Genomic DNA, 24,962 nt, shown 5'->3' on the forward strand with positions numbered 1-24,962 from the left:
AGGTAGGATTTTGTAGAAAATAAGGATTGGAAAGAGGACAGAAGAAGAAAAGGACAGCACAGGAGACATATGCTGAAAGGAGAAGGTGCTAAAAGAGTAGGGCAAGTGACAACAGTGTAGTTTTTGTCATGCAGATCTTATCACCACTATGAAGGTTTAAGTGAGACAGATGATAGGTGTATACCCAAATGAAGAGCTTGAGTCTGTTGTAAGGTAATACTATCTATCAGCAATGAGGTTGATGCTACCTGTCACATAAAAGTAGAGGATGTCAGGATCCTTATTCATAGGTCAGTGAACATTCTGGAGGGTAATGTTGGGAAGGGCAGTGATAGCTGGTAGCATCTGAGTTCCAAGTAGTGGATGGAGCATTTGAGGCAGGAATGAGATTGATAACATTAGTTCTACCCCTCAATAGGCAAAATGAATGGGGCAGCCAGCAAGAGATGTTAATCTAGCAAGCAGCTAAGAACGTGTTTGGGGTTAATCAATTAATTAATTGACAGGGTGGATGGAAAGGGGGTTCATGGAAGGAGCTGAAAGACTGAGTAGGTTTATAAAAAAAAAGAATTCTATCCACAAAGGAAGTTGTTTTGGCTTCTATCTCACTCATTGGCCTAGATCCAGATGAACATTGGTGGTGAAGTTGGTTGGCTCAATGAAAAGATTGGAAATGAAAAGCTCCTTTCATACAGAAGATTGTATTTTGATTTACTTTGGAGAAGAATGTCTGAAATCAAGTGCAAAGTGTCTGGATATAATGTCCGACCAATGTTTTGTGAAGCTGAACCTTATAACCAATGAAAAATGAAGCTCATACATGGACGTGGGTTATGTATTTTATTGAGGTAAAGGCATGAATGTCCTTGGCACTGTCATTTCCTACTAGGAGCAAGTTCAGTTGTAAAGTACTTGCCAAGCTAATGGCTCAACATGAACAAGGAGATTCTACTAAATTGTAAGAAAAATGACCAATTAAATATGTACGAGGCTTGGTCAGACCTTGATAAATTTAGTAAGCTAGATGGATATTTTATAGACTGTATCAGTTTATACGCAAGATTACAACAATTCTACTTGGAGATATCTGATATCGACTTTGAATTGTTTTACTGTGTTAATGTGTCAAATATAAAAACATGCTTTTGGAACAGATGTCAGAAGCCTTCAAAAAATTGCTGTGAAAAACATTCATGGCTCAAATGGGACATTAACCAACAACACACAGAATGGAGGATTTGATGGGAACAGCAATAAAAATCCACATACAGGCCGGTAGCATCAATACAAAAGGAGAATCATCGCTAAAAGGGCTGAGGTTAGAGATACCTCTGGCAAATATGACCGAAAACAGGAAGTGTAACAGAAGAATAATCCCCAGGAATGCCCAGGGTCTGGTCAACCATTTTTTTTCAATTGTGACGAAAAATGCCATAATGCAATGAATGGTCTTAAATGGCATAACAAGGGTTTTTGAAATTACACAAAACACAGAAGGTTTGAGAAAATAGTGATACTGTTCAGATATCAGGAATTGTACTTTTCACAAGAATCTTCAGCCTAGTGCTGAATGTTTTAGTTGCAGAATCATTTAGTTGCACTTCACTGGATTATGGATACATGTCTACAGTTTGTCAGTGAATTGGTTAAAATGTTTCCTAGATTACATAAATAATGAAGACTGAAGTAAGGTTAAGGAATTTGAGAGTTCCAACTGCTTCAGGTTTGGGGATGACAATATGCTGACATCCTGAAAAAAAAGTGGTGATTCCCTAAAACATAGCTGGGGGTAAACCATTTTATCAACAAGACATGGTGTCAAGTGAAATATCCTTATTGTTGAGCAGGCTGTCAATGAAAAAGGCTTACATAAAACTGGAGATGGAATACAACAAGGCAATTGTCTTTGGGAAGTCAGTGGATTTATTGTGCATACAATCCAGCCATTATTGCATTTGTTTAATAAGATCTAACTTGGCAAGTAAAAATATTAAGCAGGTGTTATTAGCATCAGGAGATAGGAATTTAATGAAAAAAAAGCCAGTTACTTTAAAACTTCACTGCAGTTTGGCCATCCACCTTCTTACAAGTTAAAAATCTTACTAAATGATTCAGGAGTAAGCGATGATGATTACACTAAACTTAAAGAAGAGATCAGCAATAAATGCGACAGATCTTTAAAAAATATACAGGATACTGTCATGGTCCTTAGTGAGTCTCCCATTAGCAAGAGAACAGCCCTATGGTCTGATAAGATTATGGCGACTTCACCTTGCCTTTATTATAAAGTAAGATGGAATGCATGCTTTCCCTTTATCCCTCTATCCCCATCTCTCTCCCTGTCCCCTGAACATGATTGAGGTATATAAAGTTAAGAAGGACATAGACAGGGTTGACAGGAAGAAACTTCTCCCCATGATGGAGGGAACACTGACCAGGGGGCATAAATTTAAGGTAACGAGCAGGAAGTTTAGACAGGATCTGAGGAAAAATGTTTTAACCCAGAGGGTGGTGGGAATCTGGAACTCACTTGTGACGTAAAGGCATACAAGGCTATGGGCCAAGTGTGGGAGAATGGGATTAGATTGTTGTTGACTGGTGTGAACTTGATGGGTCAATAGGCCTTTTTCTACACTGTAGACCTCTATGACCTTATGACATGCAAGAATATATTACTTTGTTTCATTTTTAGATTTTTTTCAAAGATTGTTTGCATGTCTTCAGAATGTTTATTTTAGGATGAGGAGAAATCTGTAAATAGCAAGCAGTTAACCAGGTTATTGGAGTTAATTGATTAAATAAATGATGGTAGATGTAAAGGGGAAGCAGATGGGACTGGCGTATGTAAGGAGCTATAAGATTGTAGAGTTAATAAACTCAACCCAAAAAGAATGGTCTCTTGATTTCAGTCCCACTAACTAGTTTGGATACAAATTGGTTTCAGAAGATGGGGTATTTGGGATTGCTGTTTTTATGGAGGCAATGACGAGTGCCTAACTGGATCTTTTGAGGAAAGCTGAGATGCGTAGAAGGAGTTTTGTAAAAATTCAGGTGGATTTCATGCCAACTGCTTGGGAGAGTATGTAGGTATGGATTTAGATGGCAATTAGGATGAATAAATTGTTCGAAAAGAGAGGAATAAATGTTGACATTGCTTGATGACAAGAAGGGGGGAGGTGGAAAAGACTGGAGGGAGGTTGGCTGAGAAAAGAAAGTCAAAAAAAGAGTGAGATGGTAGTAATGGATTTTGGATCCAGATTGGTGGCTAAACTATTCATATGAATATCAGGGAATGCACAGTTATGGTAAAAATTTGGAAAGACATTTCCTGGTAGTAATCATTGGATATGGAGGAGATGCTGTGAGAGGATCAAAAGAACTGGATGGGAATGAACAAAGGTAGTGGAAAGCTAACTCAGCACAGAGTGAATATCTTCAGCACCAGAGCAGGAAACTGAGCCTGTAGAGATAGACCAAGGATTGAAATAGAGGCCATCTGGGTTGGTAAACAGTAAGATTTTGCATAACAGAAACGGTTCAGTTAAGACAATATATATTGATACTTCACAGGAGTTGTTCTCCTTGTGATGTTGCAACTTTGTCTTAAAGTTTCCATTGGACTTCCATTGAATTACTGCAGCTGCTTCACCAACACCCCTCTCCATAGTCATTTTAAAATGCCACTTTAAGTTGTAAATATAAATTGGCTCTTATTCAGAAATAATAACTAAAAATTTGTTTGATGCTGGATTAAAAAACAATGTTTAGCTGTCAATATTAACAGCAATGATGTGTGTTGGAGTATAAGCTCCAGTCTAGAGAAATATGTGACTAATTACTACCCATTTAATTGGTAACTATGTCTATAAATTAGGCTAATATGTATGCATGTTTAAATTGGTGTATCTCTGTAATTAAAAGGTATTTTAAAAACATCTTTTGGAGCTTGGATTATTTTAAGAATTGGTTTGAATAATCAAAATGTTGGTGCATTGAAGCTTTAGTTCAATAAACGACCTTGCAGCTGCAAACTACATTGCAATTGCAAACTTACACTTGACTCATACTTCCAGTTTAAGTAAACAGTGGCTCTGAAGATGAAGTTATTTCTGATTTGCTTATAACATAGGATTCTCAAAAGTAAACAGTGACTGAAAAACAATCATGATGAATGTTACAACAACATTTGGACACTGATTATGGATAATCAACATGGCTTTGTGTGTGGGAAATAGTCTCTCACTAACTTGATTGAGTTTTTTGAAGAGGTAACGAAGATGGTGGATGAGGGCAGAGTGTTGGGCGTGATCTATATAGATTTCAGTAAGGTGTTCGATGACATTCCTCATGGTAGGCTGGTTAGTAAGGTTAGATCACATAGAATACAGGGAGAACTAGCCATTTGGATACAGAACTGGCTTAAAGGTAGAAGACAGAGGGTGGTGGTGGTGGAGGGTTGTTTTTCAGACTGGAGGCCTGTGACCAGCGGTGTGCCACAAGGGTCTTTGCTGAGCCCACTTGCTTTTTGTCAATAAAATAAATGATTTGGATGTGAACATCGGAGATATCGTTAGTAAGTTTTCAGATGACATCAAAATTGGAGATGGAGTGGACAGTGAAGAAGGTTATCTCAGAGTACAATGGGGTCTTGGTCAGATGGGCCAATGGGGCGAGGAGTGGCAGATGGAGTTTAATTTAGATAAATGCGAGGTGTTGTATTTTGGAAAGGCAAATCAGGATAGGAATTATATACTTAATGGTAAGGTCCTGGGGAGTGTTGCTGAACAAGGAGACCTTGGAGTGCAGGTTCATAGTTCCTTGAAAGTGGAGTCACAGGCAGACAGGATAGTGAAGAAGGCATTTGGTAGGCTTGCCTTTATTGATCAGTGCGTTGAGTAAAGGAGTCGGGAGGCCATGTTGTGGCTGTACTGGACATTGGTTAGGCTACTTTTGGAATACTACATGCAGTTCTGGTCTCCCTCCTATAGGAAGGATGTTGTAAAACTTGAAAGGGTTCAGAAAGGATTTACAAGGATGTTGCCAGGATTGAAGGGTTTGAGCTATAGGGAGAGACTGAATAGGCTGGAGCTATTTTCCCTGTAGCATCGGAGGCTGTGGGATGACCTTATAGAGGTTTATAAAATCATGAGGGGCATGGATAGGGTGAATAGTCAAGGTCTTTTCCCTGGGGTGGGGGAGTCCAAAGCTAGAGGACGTAGGTTTAAGGTGAGAGGGGAAGGATTAAAAGGGACCTGGGGGCAACTTTTTCACACATAGGGTGGTGTGTGAATGGAATGAGCTGCCAAAGGAAGTGGTGGAGGCTAGTGCAATTACAACATTTAAAAGGCATCTGGAATGGGTATATGAATAGGAAGGGATTAGAGGGATACGGGCCCAAATGCTGGAAAATGTGACTAGGTTTTTTCTGGTCAGCATGAAGAAGTTGGACTGAAGGGTCTGTTTCCATGCTACACAGCTCTATGACTCTATGATCTTGCACCATGTTGATTTTCACCATGACCTTTTAAGTTTAAAATGAAGCATAATAATGAGAGGAGTAATTTAAATTGGATATTTTTAAACTAGATTTGGCTCTGGCATCACTCTGTTTTACAGATGTAGAAATGTACAGGGCAGTTCCTAAGAGTTAACAGCAATTTTTTTTTAAAAAACATGTTTCTTCAATCATTTACAACTTTTGAAGTCAATGCGGAAACCCAATCAACTGATTTACAGGAGAGGGGAGGAAGAGAAAGAGAGATGCCATCTTTGACCATAAAGTAATAGAATGAATGAATTAATTCTTGGGATGTGAGCATTGCTGGCAGGGTCAACATTTATTGCCTGTTCCTAGTTACCCTTGTGAAAGTGATGGTGGGAGCCTGTAGGACTTCTTGTAATTAGTTGTCATGTGTTGAACGTTCTCAAGACTTGAACAGGTTTGATCCAGTACCTGCAATTCTGAAAGCCATCTCTAAATTTTGAGCCGTATGCATGAATGTATTGCATTAATTATTTACATAGAATATCAGATTTCCAAAATATTTGCGAAGTTGCCAGAAATGATACAAAGTTAGAACACTATATTGCTAATTCCTACTGTTATAGGTCAGGGTAAAACTGTTAAGCCACCATTGTGAAATGATACTTAAGAAAGGTACAATTAAGGAAAAAGCTAATTGGGATATGTGCTTGAATTTCAAAAAGGATGTGGCTAAAGGGCTGAACTTAGTGAAAGAGAGAAAGTGTTACACAATTGTTTAAGAATATAGGAGCAGGAGTGGGCAATTCAGCCCCTCGAACCTGCTCTACCATTTAGTACAATCATGGCTGATCTCGTCTCGGCCTTAACTCCACTTTCCTGCCCATTCTCCTTCAATAAGGTAACACTTGGGCACTCAGGTTTGAATCCTGCCATGGCAGATGGTGGAATTTGAATTCAATTTTTTAAAAGTCTGGAATTGAGAGTTTAATGATAATCTTGAAACTGTTGCCAATTATCCTAACTTGGTCTGGCCTATGTGTGACCCACAACAATATGGTTGACTCTTAACTGGGGACAATGATATGGGCAATAAATACCGGCATAGCCAGTGACACCCTCATCCCATGAATGAAGTTTAAAAAATCTTCATAACCTTTCAACCCATTACTAACTAAAAATCTGACTATCTCCTCCTTAAATTTACTAGTGTCCTAGCATCTACCACAGTCTGGGATAATGAATTCGATAGATTCATGACTCTTTCAGAGAAGAAATTCCTCCTCATTTCTGTTTTAAATCTGCCAGAACTATATCCCCGCAAGGGAAACATAAACTCCATGTTTACTTTGTCAATGTCTGTAGTATCATATATACCCCAATTACATCTTCCCTCATTCTTCTAAACTCTAGAAAGTATAGGCCTAAACTGCTCAATCACTTTTCATAAGACAAAACCTTCAACTCTGGAATCAATCTAATGAACCTCCTCTGAACTTCTTCCAATGCAACCACATCCCTCCTCAAGGAAAGAGACCAAAACTGAACACAATACTCCAGGTCTAGTCTCTCTAATTCCTTGCATAGGTCCAGCAACTCTTCCCTATTTCTATACATGGTTCCTTTAGCAGTAAATGCCAAAATTCAAGTAAACTTAGGATCAGGTTTTTTGTAATATTACAAAACATTATGCATTTGACTGTAAGCTGTGCTCGTACAAAATCTATTTTTAAAGAATGAAGGACAGTAAAAATGAAGTCCAGGGCTGGATTAATGTTAGGGGTCAGCCTCAGTTCCTTTCATGTAATAAGTCCAAGTAACTAAATGGATTGGTGAAAATCTATAGAGGAAAGGAAATGTGCTTATCAGGGATGATTTACATCCTGCACAGACTGTTTCCAATAACATAAGTTATGTTGACCTTTCTCTGTGTATTGTATCTGCCAGTATTTCAACAGTCACAGTGTTCTCCAACAGTTCATTCAACAAACAGGAAGTGAAGAGGAACCATCGGTTTTACAAAATTTCAACTGAGCACAGCAGCAATTTTATTAAGTGGAGAAGCAAACTGTGAATGCAGTTTTGACATTTACCTCATTTAGTAGTACAATGCTGAATGGAGTTAATGCAGTCATGGATGACCTCCCACAACCTCCATTCTTGAGGTCATCTAATAACCTATTGCCCATGACTTTAGTCTCACAAAGTTCCATTCGCCCATCATCCCTGCTGACCTTGTATCTTCTGGTTGAGCAATGTTACCAGAAATTTTCGTCCTTGTTTTCAAATCCCTCCTTGTCCTTGCTTTTCCTAATCTACATAATTTCTTCCAGCCCTTCAAACTTTCAGGGTATCTCCATTCCTACAATACAGCCCTCTTGAGCACATCAGATTTGACATGATTCACTGTTGGTGACTATGCCCTCAACTCCCTGCCTCTCCCTTTCTCATTCATTAATATACTCCTTAAAACCTACTTCCCTGACCAAGCATTTGATCACTTGCCTTAATATCTTCTATGTGACAGAGCACCAAATTTTGCTTTTTTTTAATGCTCCTATGAAGTGGCTTAAGATATTTTATTGCACTAAAGGTGCTATCGAAGCTTTCTTTCCTCTGTTAGTTCTTGTGTAAATCAATAAATCCACATGATCTGTTTTCTTAGTGTGAAAACCTGAAATGATAAGTGATGCGTATGTTTTTTTCTGCATTATTATTAACACTCAGTCATTTCTACTAATCAGTCTCCATCTGATAGCATTCACAAGTTGGAAAGACTACATTGTTTAAATATCAGTAAATCATTTCAAATACTATACAATTTCTATTTGTTTTTAATTGCTCTCACGATTTAGCATTTACTTAAAACATTATCACGGTGCTGAAATCAGATCTTTGATGTATTTTAAAACATTAATGTCTCTTCATCCTGGAAATTCATTTAGAAGTGAAGTATCAGACAACTTCATGAAGTTTGTTTCCAAAATGTATTTAAAACTACTGACACAGAATCACTGAAGTGTTATGATGCAGAGGGAGACTATTCAACCCATCGTGTCTGCAGCAAATGAGCATTATTACCTACTGCCAATTTCCTGCATTTTCCCCATACCGTTGCACACTATTTCGATTTAAATAATCATCCAATGTCCTTTTGAATGCCTCAATTGGACCTGCCTCTACCTCACTTCCAGGCAAGGTATTCCAGACCCCCAACTACTTGCTGAGTGAAAATATTTTGTCTCACATCACATTTATTCCTTTTGCAAATCACTTTAAATCTGTGCATTCTTGTTCTTGATCCTTTTACAAGTGAGAACAGTTTCTCCCTATTTATTCTGTCAAGCTCGTACATGATTTTAAAATGCTTTATCAAATCTCCTCACAGTTGCCTCCTCTCCAAGGAGAACAGTCCCAACTTCTTGAATTCAAATTTCTCATCCCTAGAACTAGTTTTGGTAAATCGCTTCTGCATTCTCTCCAATGAGTTCACACCCGTTCTGTAATGTGGCAGGTAAAATTCTAGCTTAGGTCTAATAAATGAGTAAAACCAGTAGCAAATCCCAGAACCTGGCGAGAGAGCACAGACTGTAGGTACAGGGAAGGACATATGTAGGTACAGTGTGTGAAGCATTGCAGTGACTACCATGACAAAGGCTGGTTGCTACAACAGATTAACAGCAAATACACCTGTGCACCTCTCACCAGTCCCATTTCCCACAATAGGTTTTGCACATAATTGACAGTTACAGCTTTGTATACATAAATCAGGCTATTGCCCAATCACTAGTGCCATATTTTTATGTTTAAGAAGTAGCTACCTTTGATAAAGCTAATTAACTTTTCATATAATGGAGAGCTATAACCACTGGTATAAATCATTCCTTTTTTATACTTTTTTAGTATTCTTCAAGGGTCCCCGTAGGAAAAAAGCACCATCAGAATGACACAAATTACTATGAAAACAAAGGCGTTTGTTTATATGTGAGGATAACAGAGACATACTCATTCGGTAGGCTTTGCAGATCTGATAATTAGAAGAGTTTGTTTGTCATCTTGGCTCAAACAATACTCAGTCTGTGAATCAGAGGGTTTTTAAGATCTAGCCCAACTACGTGACTGTATAATACTGAAGCAGTTAGTGTCAAACAATTTGGGGTATCTTGAGGACAGTCTACTATAGATGCAGATTTTCCAATTTATGAAACATGCCTCCAGCTAAAAGTACGTGTTTTCCAGCTGTCTTTGGTAGTTTAATTACAGCTTCAGACACAGGAAGTAATTATGACCCAAAAATACTTCCACAAGAGTTTGCAGTGTGTACATCTATAAGCTCAAAATGTATGAATAAATTTAAAGGATGGTTCTATGCTCTTTAAGAAAATAGCCATGCACTTGGATGGTACCATATCAAGGGGCCAGATGAGCAACTCTGAAAGTTTCATGTTAATGTTTGTAATGTTGCACATTAGAAAATTGATGTGCGTAATTTCCTGCCAAAACAGGATTTCCATTTCTAAATAAATTTCTTGACATTCTTTTTGTTAGTAAAATGACAGATGTGATATGCGGCTGTTACAGTCTCCAAATATAGCATGAAGGTTGGCTGTAATAAATGTATTCTATACTATCCCAACTTCAAGCTGCTCTCCTTAAAATTAATTTGTGATGGGAAAGCTTAGAGAAAAACCTGTAGAATGGGGAGAGAGGAATGCATCATCCTAAAGCATCTGTTTAGCATATGGACCCTGCAGTGTGAAGTACCAGTTAAAACAGGTTCATTATGGCAAAATTTTAGTGTCAGGAGAATCTGTAATTTTGATTTTTTTTTCTTGCCTCTCTCAAATTGGTGGCCCCTGAAAACCAACCTTAGGAAAGCTCATCCTTTGCTGCCAGCGATCACCTAACCCTCCATGCTTCTTCAAAAAGTCATCGGGTTTTACATCATGAAGACAGACCCATCATTTCCATTCTGGTCATCAGGCCCCTACCTATCCAGATCAATTCTCCAGCATTTTTTTTTTCATTTGTGGGATGTGGGCGTCGCTGGCTGGCCAGCATTTCTTGCCCATCCTTAGTTGCCCTTGAGAAGGTGGTGGTGGGCTGCCTTTTTGAACCGCTGCAGTCCTCCTGCTGTGGGTTGACCCACAATGCCATTAGGGAGAGAATTCCAGGTTTTTGACCCACCGACAGGGAAGGAGCGGCGATACATTTCCAAGTCAGGATGGTGAGTGACTTGGAGAGGAACTTGGAGGTGATGGTGTTCCCATATATATGCTGCCCTTGTCCTTCTAGATGGAAGTGGTCATGGGTTTGGAATGTGCTGTCTGAGGATCTTTGGTGAATTTCTGCAGTGCATCTTGTAGATAGTACACACTCTGCTACTGAGTGTCGGTGGTGGAGGGAGTGAATGCTTGTGGATGTAGTGCCAATCAAACGGGCTGTTTTGTCCTGGATGGTGTCAAGCTTCTTGAGTGTTGTTGGGGCTGCACTCATCGAGGCAAGTGGGGAGTATTCCATCACACTCCTGACTTGTGCCTTGTAGATGGTGAACAGGCTTTGAGGAGTCAGGAGGTGAGTTACTTGCCGCAGTATTCCCAGCTTCTGGCCTGCTGTTGTAGCCACTCTGTTAATGTGGTGAGTCCAGTTGAGTTTCTGGTCAATGGTAATCCCCAGGATGTTGATAGTGGGGGATTCAGTGATGGTAACACCATTGAATGTCAAGGGGCGGTGGTTAGATTGTCTCTTCTTAGTGATGGTCATAACCTATACCTGTGGCACTTCAATTGATCATCTAAATACTTCTTAAATGTTGTGATGGTTCCCACCTCTACTATTCTTTAAGTTCCAGATATGTACCACCTCTGAGTGAAAATTTCTTCCTTAAGTCTCCAGTAAACATCCTGCCCATCTATGCCCACTAGTTATTGATCCCCCTAAGGGGAAATATTTATTCCTCCTTCTCTGTTTCTCATAATTTTGTGGACCCCAACCAGGTTCCCCTCTCAGCATTCCCTGCTCTAAGGAAAACAATTCTGGCCTATCCAGCCTCTCATCGTAGCTGAACCACTCCAGCCCAGGCAATATCCAGGTGAATTTTCTCTATACCCCCTCCACTGCAATCACATCCTTCCTATAGTACAGTGACCAAAACTACACACAGTACTCCAGGTGTGGCCTAACTAATGTCTTGCATAGCTCCATCATAATCGAACCCTATCCTTGCATTCAATGCCTTGGTTAATATAGGCAAGTATCTCATACGCTGCGGTTTCTTTCGAGCACCTCAGTATTTTTCCATCCATTATATCTCCCTTTCTAATCCTTGTTATTTGTTCATTGCCTTGAATTAGTTTCATTATTGAAGTGTACTCCTTTCTCATTTCTCACCTTCCTTCGTCTTTAAATAAGGATTTTGATTGTTTCAACCATCACTTCCAATTCTTCCTCTTCTCACCTTTAACTTAGTTGTCTTCTTTCTTCCCTTCTTGTAACTTGCTCAGTTCACAGCTTCGGCTATCATATTGACCTTGTCTTCTCCCAAGACCTGTCTTTACCCATGATCTTGAGGCTAAAATTGACTAATTCCTTGCCTTTTCCTTTATTACTACATCTCTCTATCCTCCTCCAACCCTAATTTTCTGCTGCGATCTCTATTAGATCCCTCACAAACTCCGTGAAATTAGGGAGTGGATGGTATCGCAGTAGTATCAATACACAAGTAATCCAGTCATGCATGAAGCAAGTTGTGAGAAAATTAGTTCAAATCCAACCACAGCAACTGGTGAAATTTGAATTTCATTAATAAAATAAATCTTGTGATTAAAAGCTAAACCATCGGAAATAGTAAAACTATTATTGTTTGTTGTAAAGACCCATCTACTTCACTAACATTTTTTTAGGGAAGGAAATCTGTCATCCTTCCTTGGGCTGGCCTACATGAGATTCCAGATCCACAGCAAGTGGTTGATTCTTACCCTCTAAAGCCCTCTCTAATATGGCCTTGAATACCACTCAGTTGTATTAAACTGCAAAAAGAAAGTAACCAGGCAGTCAACTATGCATTGACCTAGGCACTCGCAAGACACTGGCAAGCCCAGCCTCCTAACTAACAGCTGGGGGCATTTGCTAAAATTAGGAAAGTGTTCCAGCAGACTAATCAAACAGCCTGATATAGTAACGCTCATGGAATTTTACCTTATGGAAAATATCCTAGATATTACTATCACCATCCCTGGGTTTATTCTGTCCCATCAGTAAGGCATATCAAACAAAGGTGGTGGCGCAGCAGTATACAATTGGGAAGGAGCTGCCCTGGGAGTCCTCAATATTGACGCTGGATCCCATGAAGTCTTGTGGCATCAGGTCTGGAAGTAAACCTCCTGCTGATTACCATGTATCACCCCATCTCAGTTGATGAATCTGTTCTTGTCTATGATTGTACACGACTTGGAGGAAGCACAGAGGGTAACGAGGGTACAGAGTGTGGGATATTTGGTGGGATTCTCCACTGTCCATCACCAAAAGTGACTCATCGAGAGCTAGTGGAGTCCTAAATGACACAGCTGCCAGACTGGGTCTGTGATGAGGGAGCTAACAAGAAGAAAAAGCATACTTGACCTCATCCTCATCAGTCTATCTCTCACAGGTCCATTTGTCCATGACAGTATTGATAGAAGTGACCACACTCAACATCCTTGTGGTGGTGTGGTTCTGACCTCACGCTGAGGATATTCCATTGTGTTATGAGGCACAAATATCGTAGCAAAAGATATAGATTTCAAACAGATCTAGCAACTCAAAACTGGACACCCAAGAGATTGTAGGCCATTGACAGTAGCTGAGTTGGATTCAACCATAATCTGTAACTTCATGGTCTGGCATATGCCCTTTCCTCCATTGTCATCATGTTGAGGGACCAATCCTCGTTCAATGAAGAGTGCAGGAGGGCATGCCAGGAGCATCACTAGGCATAGCTAAAAATGAGGTGTCAAACTGGTGAAGTTATGACACAAGACTACCTACAAGCCAAAAACCATTCCCAGCATGCAATAGACAGAGCTTAGTGACTGAGCGCGGCATCAAGGAGCCCTAGCAATACTGGAGTCAATGGCTATCAAAGGGAAAAGTCTCCACTGGTTGAAGTCATACCTAACACAAAGGAAGATGGTTGTGGTTGTCAAGACTGATATTATTCATTCAACACTAGCATTTTTAACAGTCAGCACCTATCTGGTTTGATGACATTTTGGGACAGAAATGAAACAATATGTCACAAAACTTCTTTACTACTTTTCTGTTGATAAGCCAAGAAGAATATATTTATGATCTTGGCCGGTGTGATTCTGAACTGTTGGATTTTGATATCTTTGTAAATGTTGATTTTGTGACCTTTCTTAATAAAAATACAGATAACCTTGAATTAGGATTTACTGAACTACTGAAAATGGAGATGAATCCAACAGAAGAAGAAAATGAAAATCTGAATGAAGTGAGGAACAGAGAATCACAACAATGTTGTGCGTGGTGTCAAAAGGTGCATACAACAGTGTCTAATTGGATGCTCCCTGAAGACATGAGAAGTCGCTATTTGGAAAGGGCAACTTGCTTTCCTCCACCGATCTTCATTATCTCTATAAGTTTGGCTGAGGTATAGTTTACATTTACGCTAAAATAATGTAACCTTTAGTGCACGACTTGAACAGGTAAATTCTTCATTTTGCAAATAAGATGTTTTTCTAAGAGTTCACATTTTGGCTCTGATTGGGACTGGCCAGATGGACTAAAATTACTTCACATTGTCCTTTATGTTTCTGTGTTTGTACTTCTGAGATGCAACATCACGACATTATATCCAGTGATATCCTTTGTTATTCACCAGTAATCAGAATTATAAAAAGGAGCAACCAACATCAAAATCTGTCCATTAAAGGATAAGAAGATAAATGGTAGTGATCCAGCTTCAGTATTTAGCTAATGAACAAGCATCTCCAGCAATACTTAAAACAAAAAGATGCTAGAAATATTCAGCAGGTCTGGCAGCATCTGAGGAGAGAGAAATAGAGTTAATTTTTTAGGTCAATGACCTTCCATCAAAAGTGGAGGTCTGGCTGAAAAGTGAGTCTGAATGGATAGCTGACCAAACATGAGGAAGGAAATAGGAACCAATGAGGATGAACAAGATAAAAGAAACAAAGAGAAACATAGAGCAGAAATTCTTATAGGTGGGAATAGCTAGAAGTGGCAGTGAATTAATTATCTAATATGGAAGCAAAATACTGCAGATGCTGGAAATAAGAAATTAAAACTGAAAATGTTGTCCAGGAGATCTGTGGAGAGGAACAGAGTTGTTTTAAGTAATTGTATCTGTTTCAATTTCTGATTAATAGATTCTACAATATTTTCCTTAGAGTCATAGAATCCTTACAGTGTGGAAACAGGCCCTTCGGCCCAACAAGTCCACACCCACCCAGACCCATCCCCCTATAACCCACCTAATCTACACATCCCTGAACACTACGGGTAATTTAGCATGGCCAATCCACCTAGCCTGCACATCTTTGGACTGTGGGAGGAAACCAGAGCACCCAGAGGAAACCCACACAGACACAGGGAGAATGTGCAAACTCCACACAGACAGTCACCCGAGGCTGAAATCAAACCCAGGTCCCTGGCGCTGTGAGGCAGCAGTGCTGACCACTGAGCCACCGTGACACCCAGAACATACAACCACCCAGCTGCTTCCACTGAAGTGGGACTTTGGCATTCCTGTAGTGTGGAACCTGAAGAGGAGAGCAAATCTAAACTTTATAGATTAATTTGGATAGCCAGGATGCACATATGGATATGATCCTTGCCGAAATTTGGAGATGTTTTGGTTGGGGTGCAGGGCAATTGTGAAGAACCCTTAGGAGGGTCTCAGGTATCCTTTGAGATTTTTGAATTATTAACAGTAGAGCAAACTGTGCTGATAAAGGTGTATAAACCCCTTGGGACTGTAGAGCTTCAAAGAAGGGTCAAACTTGTCAAGAACTATCAAGAAATGTCTATATGAATGAGAGTGCTTTCCTCAGTACAGTGTAGTCTATAATATAGAACTTTAACTAATGGGACATTTTTTATCCTGTGCACATAGTTATTAATGGAATTCTAGGTGGTTCAGCATGCTGGGTGAAAGAGGAAAGGGTACAATAATGAGATGTCATCAGCTGGCAGTAAATGGCAGAAAGTGGGGAATGGCTACAGAGGCCATAAATTGGTATGGGGCCACTGGGGGAATGGATGGATGGCATTGGATGGCATAGATTGGCATGGACAGGGCATGTGTAGGGGTGAGGGGTGAGGATTAGAGGAATATTTTATATCTTTTTCCTTTTAACTTTTTGGCTTATCTGGAAAGCAAGCTTTCTACCCAGCCATCTCAAAATCTGGCACCATCTTGAGCTCTTCCTGGGTTGCCCAGTCTGAATTCCGTGCCATCTGACTCTATATACTTGACCTGTGAAAATAAATTGGGGTCAATGACTCCTATTCATAACAAATAACTTTTTCCAACTTTTGTATAATGCAATACAACTTTGTTGAGGGATTTATAAAATCTTGTATGTAGTCCACGATATGATTTTCACCTTGGCTTTGTGCTTTGATTTTCATGCTGTTCTATATAGGGAGCCCCTGTAAAAATTCAAGCATCTCAGCAGGACCTATGCCTCAACTTATGAAAGACAGTACTCAATATCCAACATTCAGAAATATTATGTTGGTAAATTCACCAATATAGAAAAATATAGCAACTGAATAATAGGACCTTTACACCCTTGGACACCCACATAGAATCCTAGGATCTGGAGAACCATTGTTCAAAAATGTATATTATAGAGATTGTGATATGCAGACAATTGGTCCCTTTGAAATAGTCTTTTCTTTTACTGTTGTAGAGATCTAGAGGTTGACATCTCTGTAGAAAATCCTTAGAGTCAAGAAACAATATTGCAAAACACAAATGCCTTTTGGAGGGTGGTGTAAAAGATAATTTAAAAATACACAATAAAAAGCATTTTGAGAAATGAAAACAACTTGTGTGGGAATTTTAAATATGAGAATTTATTTCAGTTGTGCAGAACAATACAGTGGCTCAGCATTTTGCCTTCAACTTCTGAAGTTGCTGAAAAGAATGTGAAGAGTGTGAAGAATGTGAAGAATATTTCTGCTATAGTTGTTTAGGGTAGCCTGATTTGGTTGAGATATTTTGCAATTACTTACACTATTTTACCTGTAAAGCATTTACAACTAAAAGTATTTCAGTGACAATTGTGTTTCCATGCATAAAACTGGCACAGCAGTGCAGTTTATTGCTGAGCGTATCCTACAGTGTTATTTAAAATAGATAATTTGACTTACCATGATTTAAGAAATCTATCACTCACTTTTGCAGAATAAAACACAAATAAAACTTTGGGTGGAATCTTAGAGGGGTCTGAGCAATGTGGGCTATGGTGAGATATGTGGCAGAATCACATGAGAAGTCCAGCAAGGCCCATCTCGACATCAGGAGCATTTCATGTCTTCTTTTATGCAACTGCTGTGTGTGGAGGTGAGTTTCTCACTAGACAGTGGCGAGTTGCCAGTTAAGGGGGATTATTGCTTGTCCAACGCCTTGTTAGCAGTCCAAGTCACCTCATTAATAATAAGCTTTCTATCTTACAAAATGCATCAAACAAGCTTGACATTGAGAAATCTCGACATGGGAATCAAAGCTGGTATGTAGCTACTCCAGCTCACCACTTCCTCCAAAGGAAGGAATTGGACGCAGGGCACCAACATCTCAGGGCATGCTCAGTGGATACTGGCCACACATCCCATATTCATGGTCATTAGCTGCTGACATGCACCAAATTCAATGAATCCACATTGCACATCTCTAATTCACGTATAGGATGATTCCTCATTTTGTGCTGCAGTGGTAGGTATCATTGTAAAGCTGCTGCAAGGACACCGTGCACTCAGGAACATGAGGCAGCTCATGGACTGGACCAGGCTTCACCTCTGGGTTCTTTGCTCACTGTCAAAGTGCTCACTCACTCTGAGCCTACCTGGATGCTCACATCATCACTGCTTTGCCTTTGCACACTTTGCCCACTCAGCCAGAGCTATCAGGCTCATATTATTGGTACCTTACTTTGCCATTTAGTGGAGACACAAAGGCAGGAAGTTTGTCATGGTTGTCAGCAGGTCTTAGTCAAGTCAAGGGAGATGACCTTCGCTCAGGAGGTTCTAACACAGTAAGTCAAGTGCAGCCTCTAATACTAATCCAGGAGTTTGAGATGGTCAGTCAGCTACTCATAGTCAGGATGCTGTCCATAAAACTGGTGAGAAACCAAATGACAGGCAGTCCACCTGGACTCTTTCTGCCCTATTATGGCCTACCTGCCTCTTGAAATGAGAGACAGGCAGGTATTATTGGATATGAAGTGTGTAGTGGCACAGCTGTTACTTTTCTGTCCAGGTGGGGAAATGTGAGTGAGTAAGCAGCTCTGAGGTGTGTGGGGATAGGGGCATCCTTGGAGTTGGAGTGGGTGACAGCAAGTGGGGAAGACGTTGCAGGCAATAATGAGGTAACAAGCCTTTGTGGGAAGTGTATACAGTAGCAGAGATAAAGTGAGTGGGAGGCATCAGAGAGAAGACGGTGGGCTCTTAGGAGTGGAGAACAAAGCTGACCTCCTTCCTACAAGTGCTGACCATTTCTCCAGATGGCCGAGACTTCTCTAACGTGGGTAACAACCTCAGACCAGGCTCCTATGGTCTACTGTCATGGGGAAGAAGGAAATCCTACCTCTGCACCAGCCCATCTAGAATGACTTCTGAGTCCCTGTCTGCAAAGCAGGCTGCTAATTATCCCAGTATGCCCTGTGGAAGTGTCAAGAACTGTGCAGGACACCTCCAGAGTGACAGTGCTTGTCTGGGTGCCCAATTAGCTTTTAAAGATCACACGGGTGTGAGGAATTCCAGTGTGCCCAGGGATATCCTGTCAGTGATGAGCATCCTGGGAATGGCGTGTGATAAAGCGAGATTGAAATCAGATGAGAAGGACATGAGAAGGAAGGGTTGGGTAGGTATTTAATGAGCCACATTTGGTACGATATGGTGAGAAACATTTCCAAAAAACTCAATGCAACTCACACTTAGCCAAAAAAGTACGATTCAGTCCACAAACCAGTGAATTGACAAAGAAGCCAAATTTATTTCAAATGATCTCACAAATAGTTGCATGTTGCCAAAGTTGGATAATGCGAGAGAGGTCTATTGCTACAAAATTCATTGGGCTTGAAATGCAAGAGCAAAACCTGAGCATGAATTCCAGTTATATTGTTGCCCAGTTTCTCCTCTGACCTAACAAGGTGTGGAGCTGGAGGAACACAGCAGGCCAGGCAGCATCAGAGGAGCAGGAAAGCTGACGTTTCGGGTCGGGACCCTTCTTCAGAAGTGGGGAAGGGGAGGGGAACTAAGAAATAAATGAGGCTGGGGGTGGGAGATTTTGAAACTGGTAAAATCTATGTTTAGGCCATTGGGCTGTAGGGTCTCAAGGTGGAGTATGAGGGGCTGCTCCTCCAGTTTTCGCGTGGCATCATTGTGACACTGGAGGAGGCCCAGGATGGGCATGTCACCCAGGAAGTGGGAGGGGTAGTTAAAATATTTCAAGATTAAAATGTAGACAAGGTGTGTGGGGATAGTGGCATTGTTGGAGTTGGAGTGGGTGACAGTTGTCTACTGCATCTGCTACACCTGATGTGGCCTCCTCTACGTCGGTGAGACCAAGCGGAGACTTGGAGACCATTTTGTAGAGCAACTGCACTCTGCACATGACAAACAACAACACCTTCCGGTCGCAAAACATTTTAACTCCCCCTCCCACTCCCTGGGTGACATGTCCATCCTGGGCCTCCTCCAGTGTCACAATGACACCACCCGCAAACTGGAGGAGCAACACCCCGTATTCTGCCTCGGGAGCCTACAGCCCGATGGCCTAAACATGGATTTTACCAGTTTCAAAATCTCCCCATCCCCGGCCTCATCCCATGACCAACCCTCCCTCTTACCCCCACCTCCTTGATCCTACACAACCTCTCCATCTTCTCTCCCACCTATCCGCCACTCCCACCTCACTGACTAATCCCCACTAGTCCCTACCTGCACTCACCTATCACCATCCTACCTACTTTCCCCAGCCCCACCCCTGCTCTCTATTTATTTCTGAGCTCCCCTTCCCCTCCCCATTTCTGAAGAAGGGTCCCGACCCGAAACGTCAGCTTTCCCGCTCCTCTGATGCTGCCTGGCCTGCTGTGTTCTTCCAGCTCCACACTGTCTAAACTTTGACTCCAGCATCTGCAGTTCTTGCCAGTCTCCTCTGACCTGTTGTGGCAGGAGCAGTGGAACGACAGTGAGGGCTTTTGCTTCTTCCTAATTATCCCACTCATTCACCACGTGGGCAATTATCAGGAAGTGATTGCTTTCCACTTTGTAGTTGGCTGGATGTATTAAGGTTGGTCATGGAAGGGAAATGTAGATCAGTTTTCCACCATTGGCACACACTACTGTAAAATGAAAATAAAGAGAAAACGAGAACAAAATGAGGCTGTTTTAAAAGAAAACTACCTATAATTTCCCTTAGTGGCCTAGAATGCCTCTTGGTGTCACATGAGATCTGATTTTTGGATTCAGTTGTACAAATATACAAATACTGGATCTCTGACTGGTACAAAAAGTCAAATCACCCCACCCATCACTTTGTAGGAATTCCTCATCCCTTCAAAGTACAGCAAATTTACCTTGACATTGACTAAATTATTTACCTCATTTTATTTTACAGCTGGCTATTTTTATTTACTATGCAGTCTGGAAGCCTCAGAAGCAATGGATTACCTTGGACACAGGGGTATTGGAAAGTCCATTCATATATAGGCCAGACAAAAGACAGGAAGCTTGGAGATTTGTTTCATACATGCTAGTGCATGCTGGGTAAGTGTTTCTTACGCAAATAGCGCAGAAAATATCTGGAATTGGACCTCAATAATAATTAGCTTCTAGCGTAACCTTTTAAAAACAAGTGACCATCACAATGACAAGTACCATATGACACACTGAGCTATTACCAATGAAATTAGCTGGCTGCTGTCATCTGTGGAAATAGAGGCGCATTACAAATTGCTTCCCTGTCGACAGCTAGGGAGAGAAGATAAGATATTCAATGTTCTGTTCAAGTGGAAGTAAGTTTGAGTGTGACAACTGTTCTTTAAATAATTGTATAGCTTGTATATGTTTGCAATAAAAGACTGTACTGTTGTGAAAAAATGTATAAGTAACATTGGGCTTTATTGGTTGTTGAATTATTATAAGTTTTGCTGTTATATCTCTACCAACAATAATCTACCAATTTGTACGCTTGGTAGACAAACTGCATATCTTGTGCCTATTTGTTGTGGAAGAATTAACTTCCTGTTTGATTGCACTGAAGTATTATGACTTAACATTTATCTGGGTTTTGATTATTGAAGTAAAACTCATGTTCACTCTGATTTCACCTTCATTGGCGTGATCCATTTCTCGCACTGCACAGTCATGTGTAATCAAATCTTTCCAACATATTGAGATAAAGATCCTGAACATCTATGAAATCTGGCCAAACAATTCCTTATCTAGAAAAGGACCCTGTAAGTAAAATATGAAATGCACGAAACATGCTGTAGTGAAGGACGACTTTGCTGTCTGGAACCATGAATGGCCAGGGGTTTGCCCAAACACATTGGAGTGAGAATCAAAGCATGTTTGTAGCAGCAAAGATATCTTCTGGATACAAGGTTGACTAGGATCACTTCACTGCTGTCTCCACCATATGTTCATCATTGATCAAAAAAGCTGTCAAGTTGTTGAAATGCATATCTACAAATATCTGGAAATAATCTGTTCACTTTTGTGTCTGCAGTGTCCAGCACATTATAGGGAACCTAGTTATGCAACTTATTCTGGGAATTCCATTAGAGTTGGTTCACAAAGGTCATCGGGTTGGGCTGGTCTATCTTGCAGGGGTAATTGCAGGTAAGTTAATTTTACAGTTTCAAGATCCTTTTAGATGGCATTCCAAATGATGGGATTAACATTGAGGAATAATTTTGCTTTAGGAGAGAGGGTAAAATAGGCTTTTGGAAGGACATCAGGACGAAGATTTCGCACGAGTACTCACACACTAATTCATGGTGTATCTGTGTGAGTAGTGTTGTATGCTATCCATTTGCAATGTAATTTATATGTGGGTGCCTCCACATCATGCCAAACTTGTTTGAACATTTCCAAATCTAACTTGGAATAGCTACTTTTGGAGAAACTTACACTTACTGCCTGCAGTGTAACTGTCACTTTACACCTCCTTCTCTAATTCTTGGAAATAGTTCATTTCTTTCTATAAACATTTGAAAATTGTACCTTCAGTATTAACAATCTGATGCCACACAACGGATGGAAAAGGGTTGCGTTAAACCGTCAAAAATATAAAATGTGACTGTGACCTACCGCCCATGCTGATATTCGATTTCCGAGTATCTCCTCATGGGGAGGGTATTCTATCATTAATATATCAGACTTTTACAATGCAATTGCAAGCCTGATGTCAAATTAACTGCTGCTTAACAGGTTTCCAAGACAGTGGGAAAACTCAGCAGTGAAACTGTGGCAAGAACGAGAGGCACTTGCACAATGAAGGTTCAATGTGCAAGCTGTTTTCTCATTTCACTGTGGGAAATGGTATGCAGGAGCACTTCTTATGAAAGCTGTATTTGTACAATGTGAAAATGATTTTATTTTTCCCAGAAGTATACTTTGTTTATACAGTTTTAGTAAGTATATGTATAACATTTCAAGTTTGACACTTCATAACAGAATCACAGAGCAGAAGGAGGCCCTTCAGCCCATCATGTCTGCACCAACTCTCCAAATGAGTAATTCATTTAGTGATACTTTCCTACCTTCTCTCTGCAACCATGCATTCTTCCTTCTCAGATAGTAACCTCATGTCATTTCAAATATTTGAATGCCTCCAGTAGAGCATTAGACAGTGCATTGCAGACCTTAAAGTGTAATGTGGTTGAATAACTTTCAATGAAGTATGAGAAGTTTGACCTCACTTACAGCTTTATGATATGTACTGCTTGTATGGGGATATTTGCAGAGAACATTATGGTGGATGACGCTGTGGCTGATTTAGACTGGGCTTTGAATCAGGAAGAGCCCAAGCCTCATCAAGTCACACTCTGGAGGGAACTGTGGGTGAACAGGAGAGAAGGAAACAAAAGGGGGAGTTGAGATTTTTAGGATGCAATTAATCACCAAACACACCTAATATGATTTACAGGATAGAGACGTAGCTTCCTTGACCTCTTGGAGGAACAGTGCTTTCAATATTTGAGGTTCTCATTTCAGAAACAGACTCCAACCTTTCTTGACCTGGCATTTGCATATGGTTGTGAAAGTCATCACAATCCTCAATTTTATTTGCCTTGATTCCTTCTAGGGAACCATGAGAACCATAGCAAAAGTCTTGCATTCAGTGACACAAAGATGTAAGAAAGGTAATTGATGGACTGTTTGCAAGGTTAGAAGTTGTGTAACCTTCCCCTGTGGTAACAATAGCCAAAATGTGTGGACATTCGGAATCAGGTCTCTGATTGATCTCCCACAAGTGCAGGATGTGATTGATGTGCAACATGCTGTAACAAATACTGAGAATGCTGGAGAAATTCAATAGGTCTGGCAGCATTTGTGGAAAGAGAAAGAGAGTTAACACTTTCAAGTGCAGTATGACTTCTTCAGAATTCTGCTTGACCAGCTGGGTTTCTCCAGCATTTTCTGTGTTTCTTTCAGATTTCCACAAATATTTTGATTTCATTTCAGCATGTAACTTGCTGTGTTAAACCTACCTTACAAGCTGGTGTATGTGACTTGTACACCTCACATCTCAGAGATTGTATAGGAGCTCTTATTATTTTATTAAACCAAGTTTCTGTAAGTTAGTAATAACTTCGCATTCAATCAAAATCGGCCTTATACTTACCGTTCCTAAAACAGGAGCTTCTTGTGTTGTGTGTTGCAGCAATAGACTGGATGTAATAAGATTAATCATTTGGACTTTATGGCTTAGATTCTTAGCAGAAATGGAGGAGGCGGGAACCACATGAAAAATGCCTGCCTAAATATAGGCTCATTCAAACATTATCTAAAAATCTTGATGTTTATCCTGGCCTTTAAATAATTGCAAGCTGGAACATATTTGTGCCCAGTGTACAACTTTGTGTTGGATTATGGAGTGGTTGATTGTCCTTTTTAAAGCGGTTAAGGATTCAATACAATCAATTGCACAGGCTTGGGTGTCACTTCTTAAAAATTAAAATATGGCTGAGCGTGCAATGCTGTAATAAGCCACTGATGTCCATCTCCAGATGCCTTTCCCCACAAGGTGGGGCCGAACGATTCTTAGGCCAGAAATCAGCCTGGCTCAAGGGGACATCTCTGTGACTGTCCAATTTTGACTACAATTCATGTCTAGTGGTTTAACAGTCAAGTGGAGAATTCAAGCACATATGTACAGTACTTTCGTCAATTGGCAATTGTGCTTTATACGCTTTAGTGTGCAGCGCGTATTTATGCACATGAGAACATGACCAGAGTGATAAAGGGGAGAGTTGTATCAACTAAGACGGTATGTTTAGAATTGTGATCAGACTAAACTTCTGTAATTGAGAGCTGTTAGCTCTGGTAACTTATGTTGAGCTAAGTTGAAATATTTCATGTTCTTGACTTGATGTTGGACAAGGAAACTTATGTTCTGTTTCCTGTTTTTCTTTTGTTGCAGGCTCATTGGCTAGCTCAATATTTGATCCAATGCTTCAACTAGTTGGAGCTTCAGGTGGAGGCTATGCTCTAATGGGAGGCTACTTTATGAATGCATTAGTGGTAAGTGGTTAGAATTAACTAATATTTCATTCACGTTGCTTGTCAGTGCTTTGGAGAACAGAGAGGGAATCAGTAGAAAAATGTTTTTAACAAATTAATGTATGTTTTTTACTTAAAGTGCCTTTTTTTTATTTAAAACATTCTTACCTGGATTATATTTTGGCAATGATGTAGGAACCAGGACATAACACCAGAGAATGCTGCCAAGGTGCACAGAAAATTGGGAAGACACTTTGTATTAAACAGAAAATAGTACGTTATTAGCTGGTGTCAGAATAGGAAGGAAGGTAATAACATCTAAGTTGGGTTTGCATCTTATGCGAATGTTGTTGAGCTGGAGGTATCCACATGGAAGTATAATATTATGGTAATAATGGATAATGGCCTCATAGGGTGGGGCAGGGTATGAAATATTCCCAAATACAATTTGTTCAGAAATGATAGAGAAGAAGGAAAAAGAGGAGGAGAAGCGGCAGTATTT

The 24,962-nt window shown here is 40.3% G+C and overlaps 1 protein-coding gene across 3 annotated transcripts in view; it reads left to right on the plus strand.

Annotated features, from left to right (window-relative positions):
* rhbdl2 (rhomboid, veinlet-like 2 (Drosophila)) overlaps positions 1-24,962 on the plus strand; it is a 48,684-nt gene that overhangs the window by 7,370 nt on the left and 16,352 nt on the right. For 2 of the 3 annotated variants that reach the window (XM_048613194.1, XM_020529338.2), the window contains 4 exons: positions 13,894-14,132; positions 20,349-20,497; positions 21,462-21,574; positions 24,381-24,481. In XM_048613194.1, coding sequence (XP_048469151.1) covers positions 13,929-14,132; positions 20,349-20,497; positions 21,462-21,574; positions 24,381-24,481 — 567 coding nt within the window. In that variant the 5' untranslated portion in view covers positions 13,894-13,928. Of the gene's footprint in view, positions 1-13,893; positions 14,133-16,962; positions 17,076-20,348; positions 20,498-21,461; positions 21,575-24,380; positions 24,482-24,962 lie in introns of those variants that run through there. The other variant, XM_048613195.1, reaches the window with a different exon arrangement.

Source organism: Rhincodon typus, chromosome 27 (assembly GCF_021869965.1).
Source record: "Rhincodon typus isolate 14 chromosome 27, sRhiTyp1.1, whole genome shotgun sequence".
Classification (NCBI taxonomy): domain Eukaryota; kingdom Metazoa; phylum Chordata; class Chondrichthyes; order Orectolobiformes; family Rhincodontidae; genus Rhincodon; species Rhincodon typus.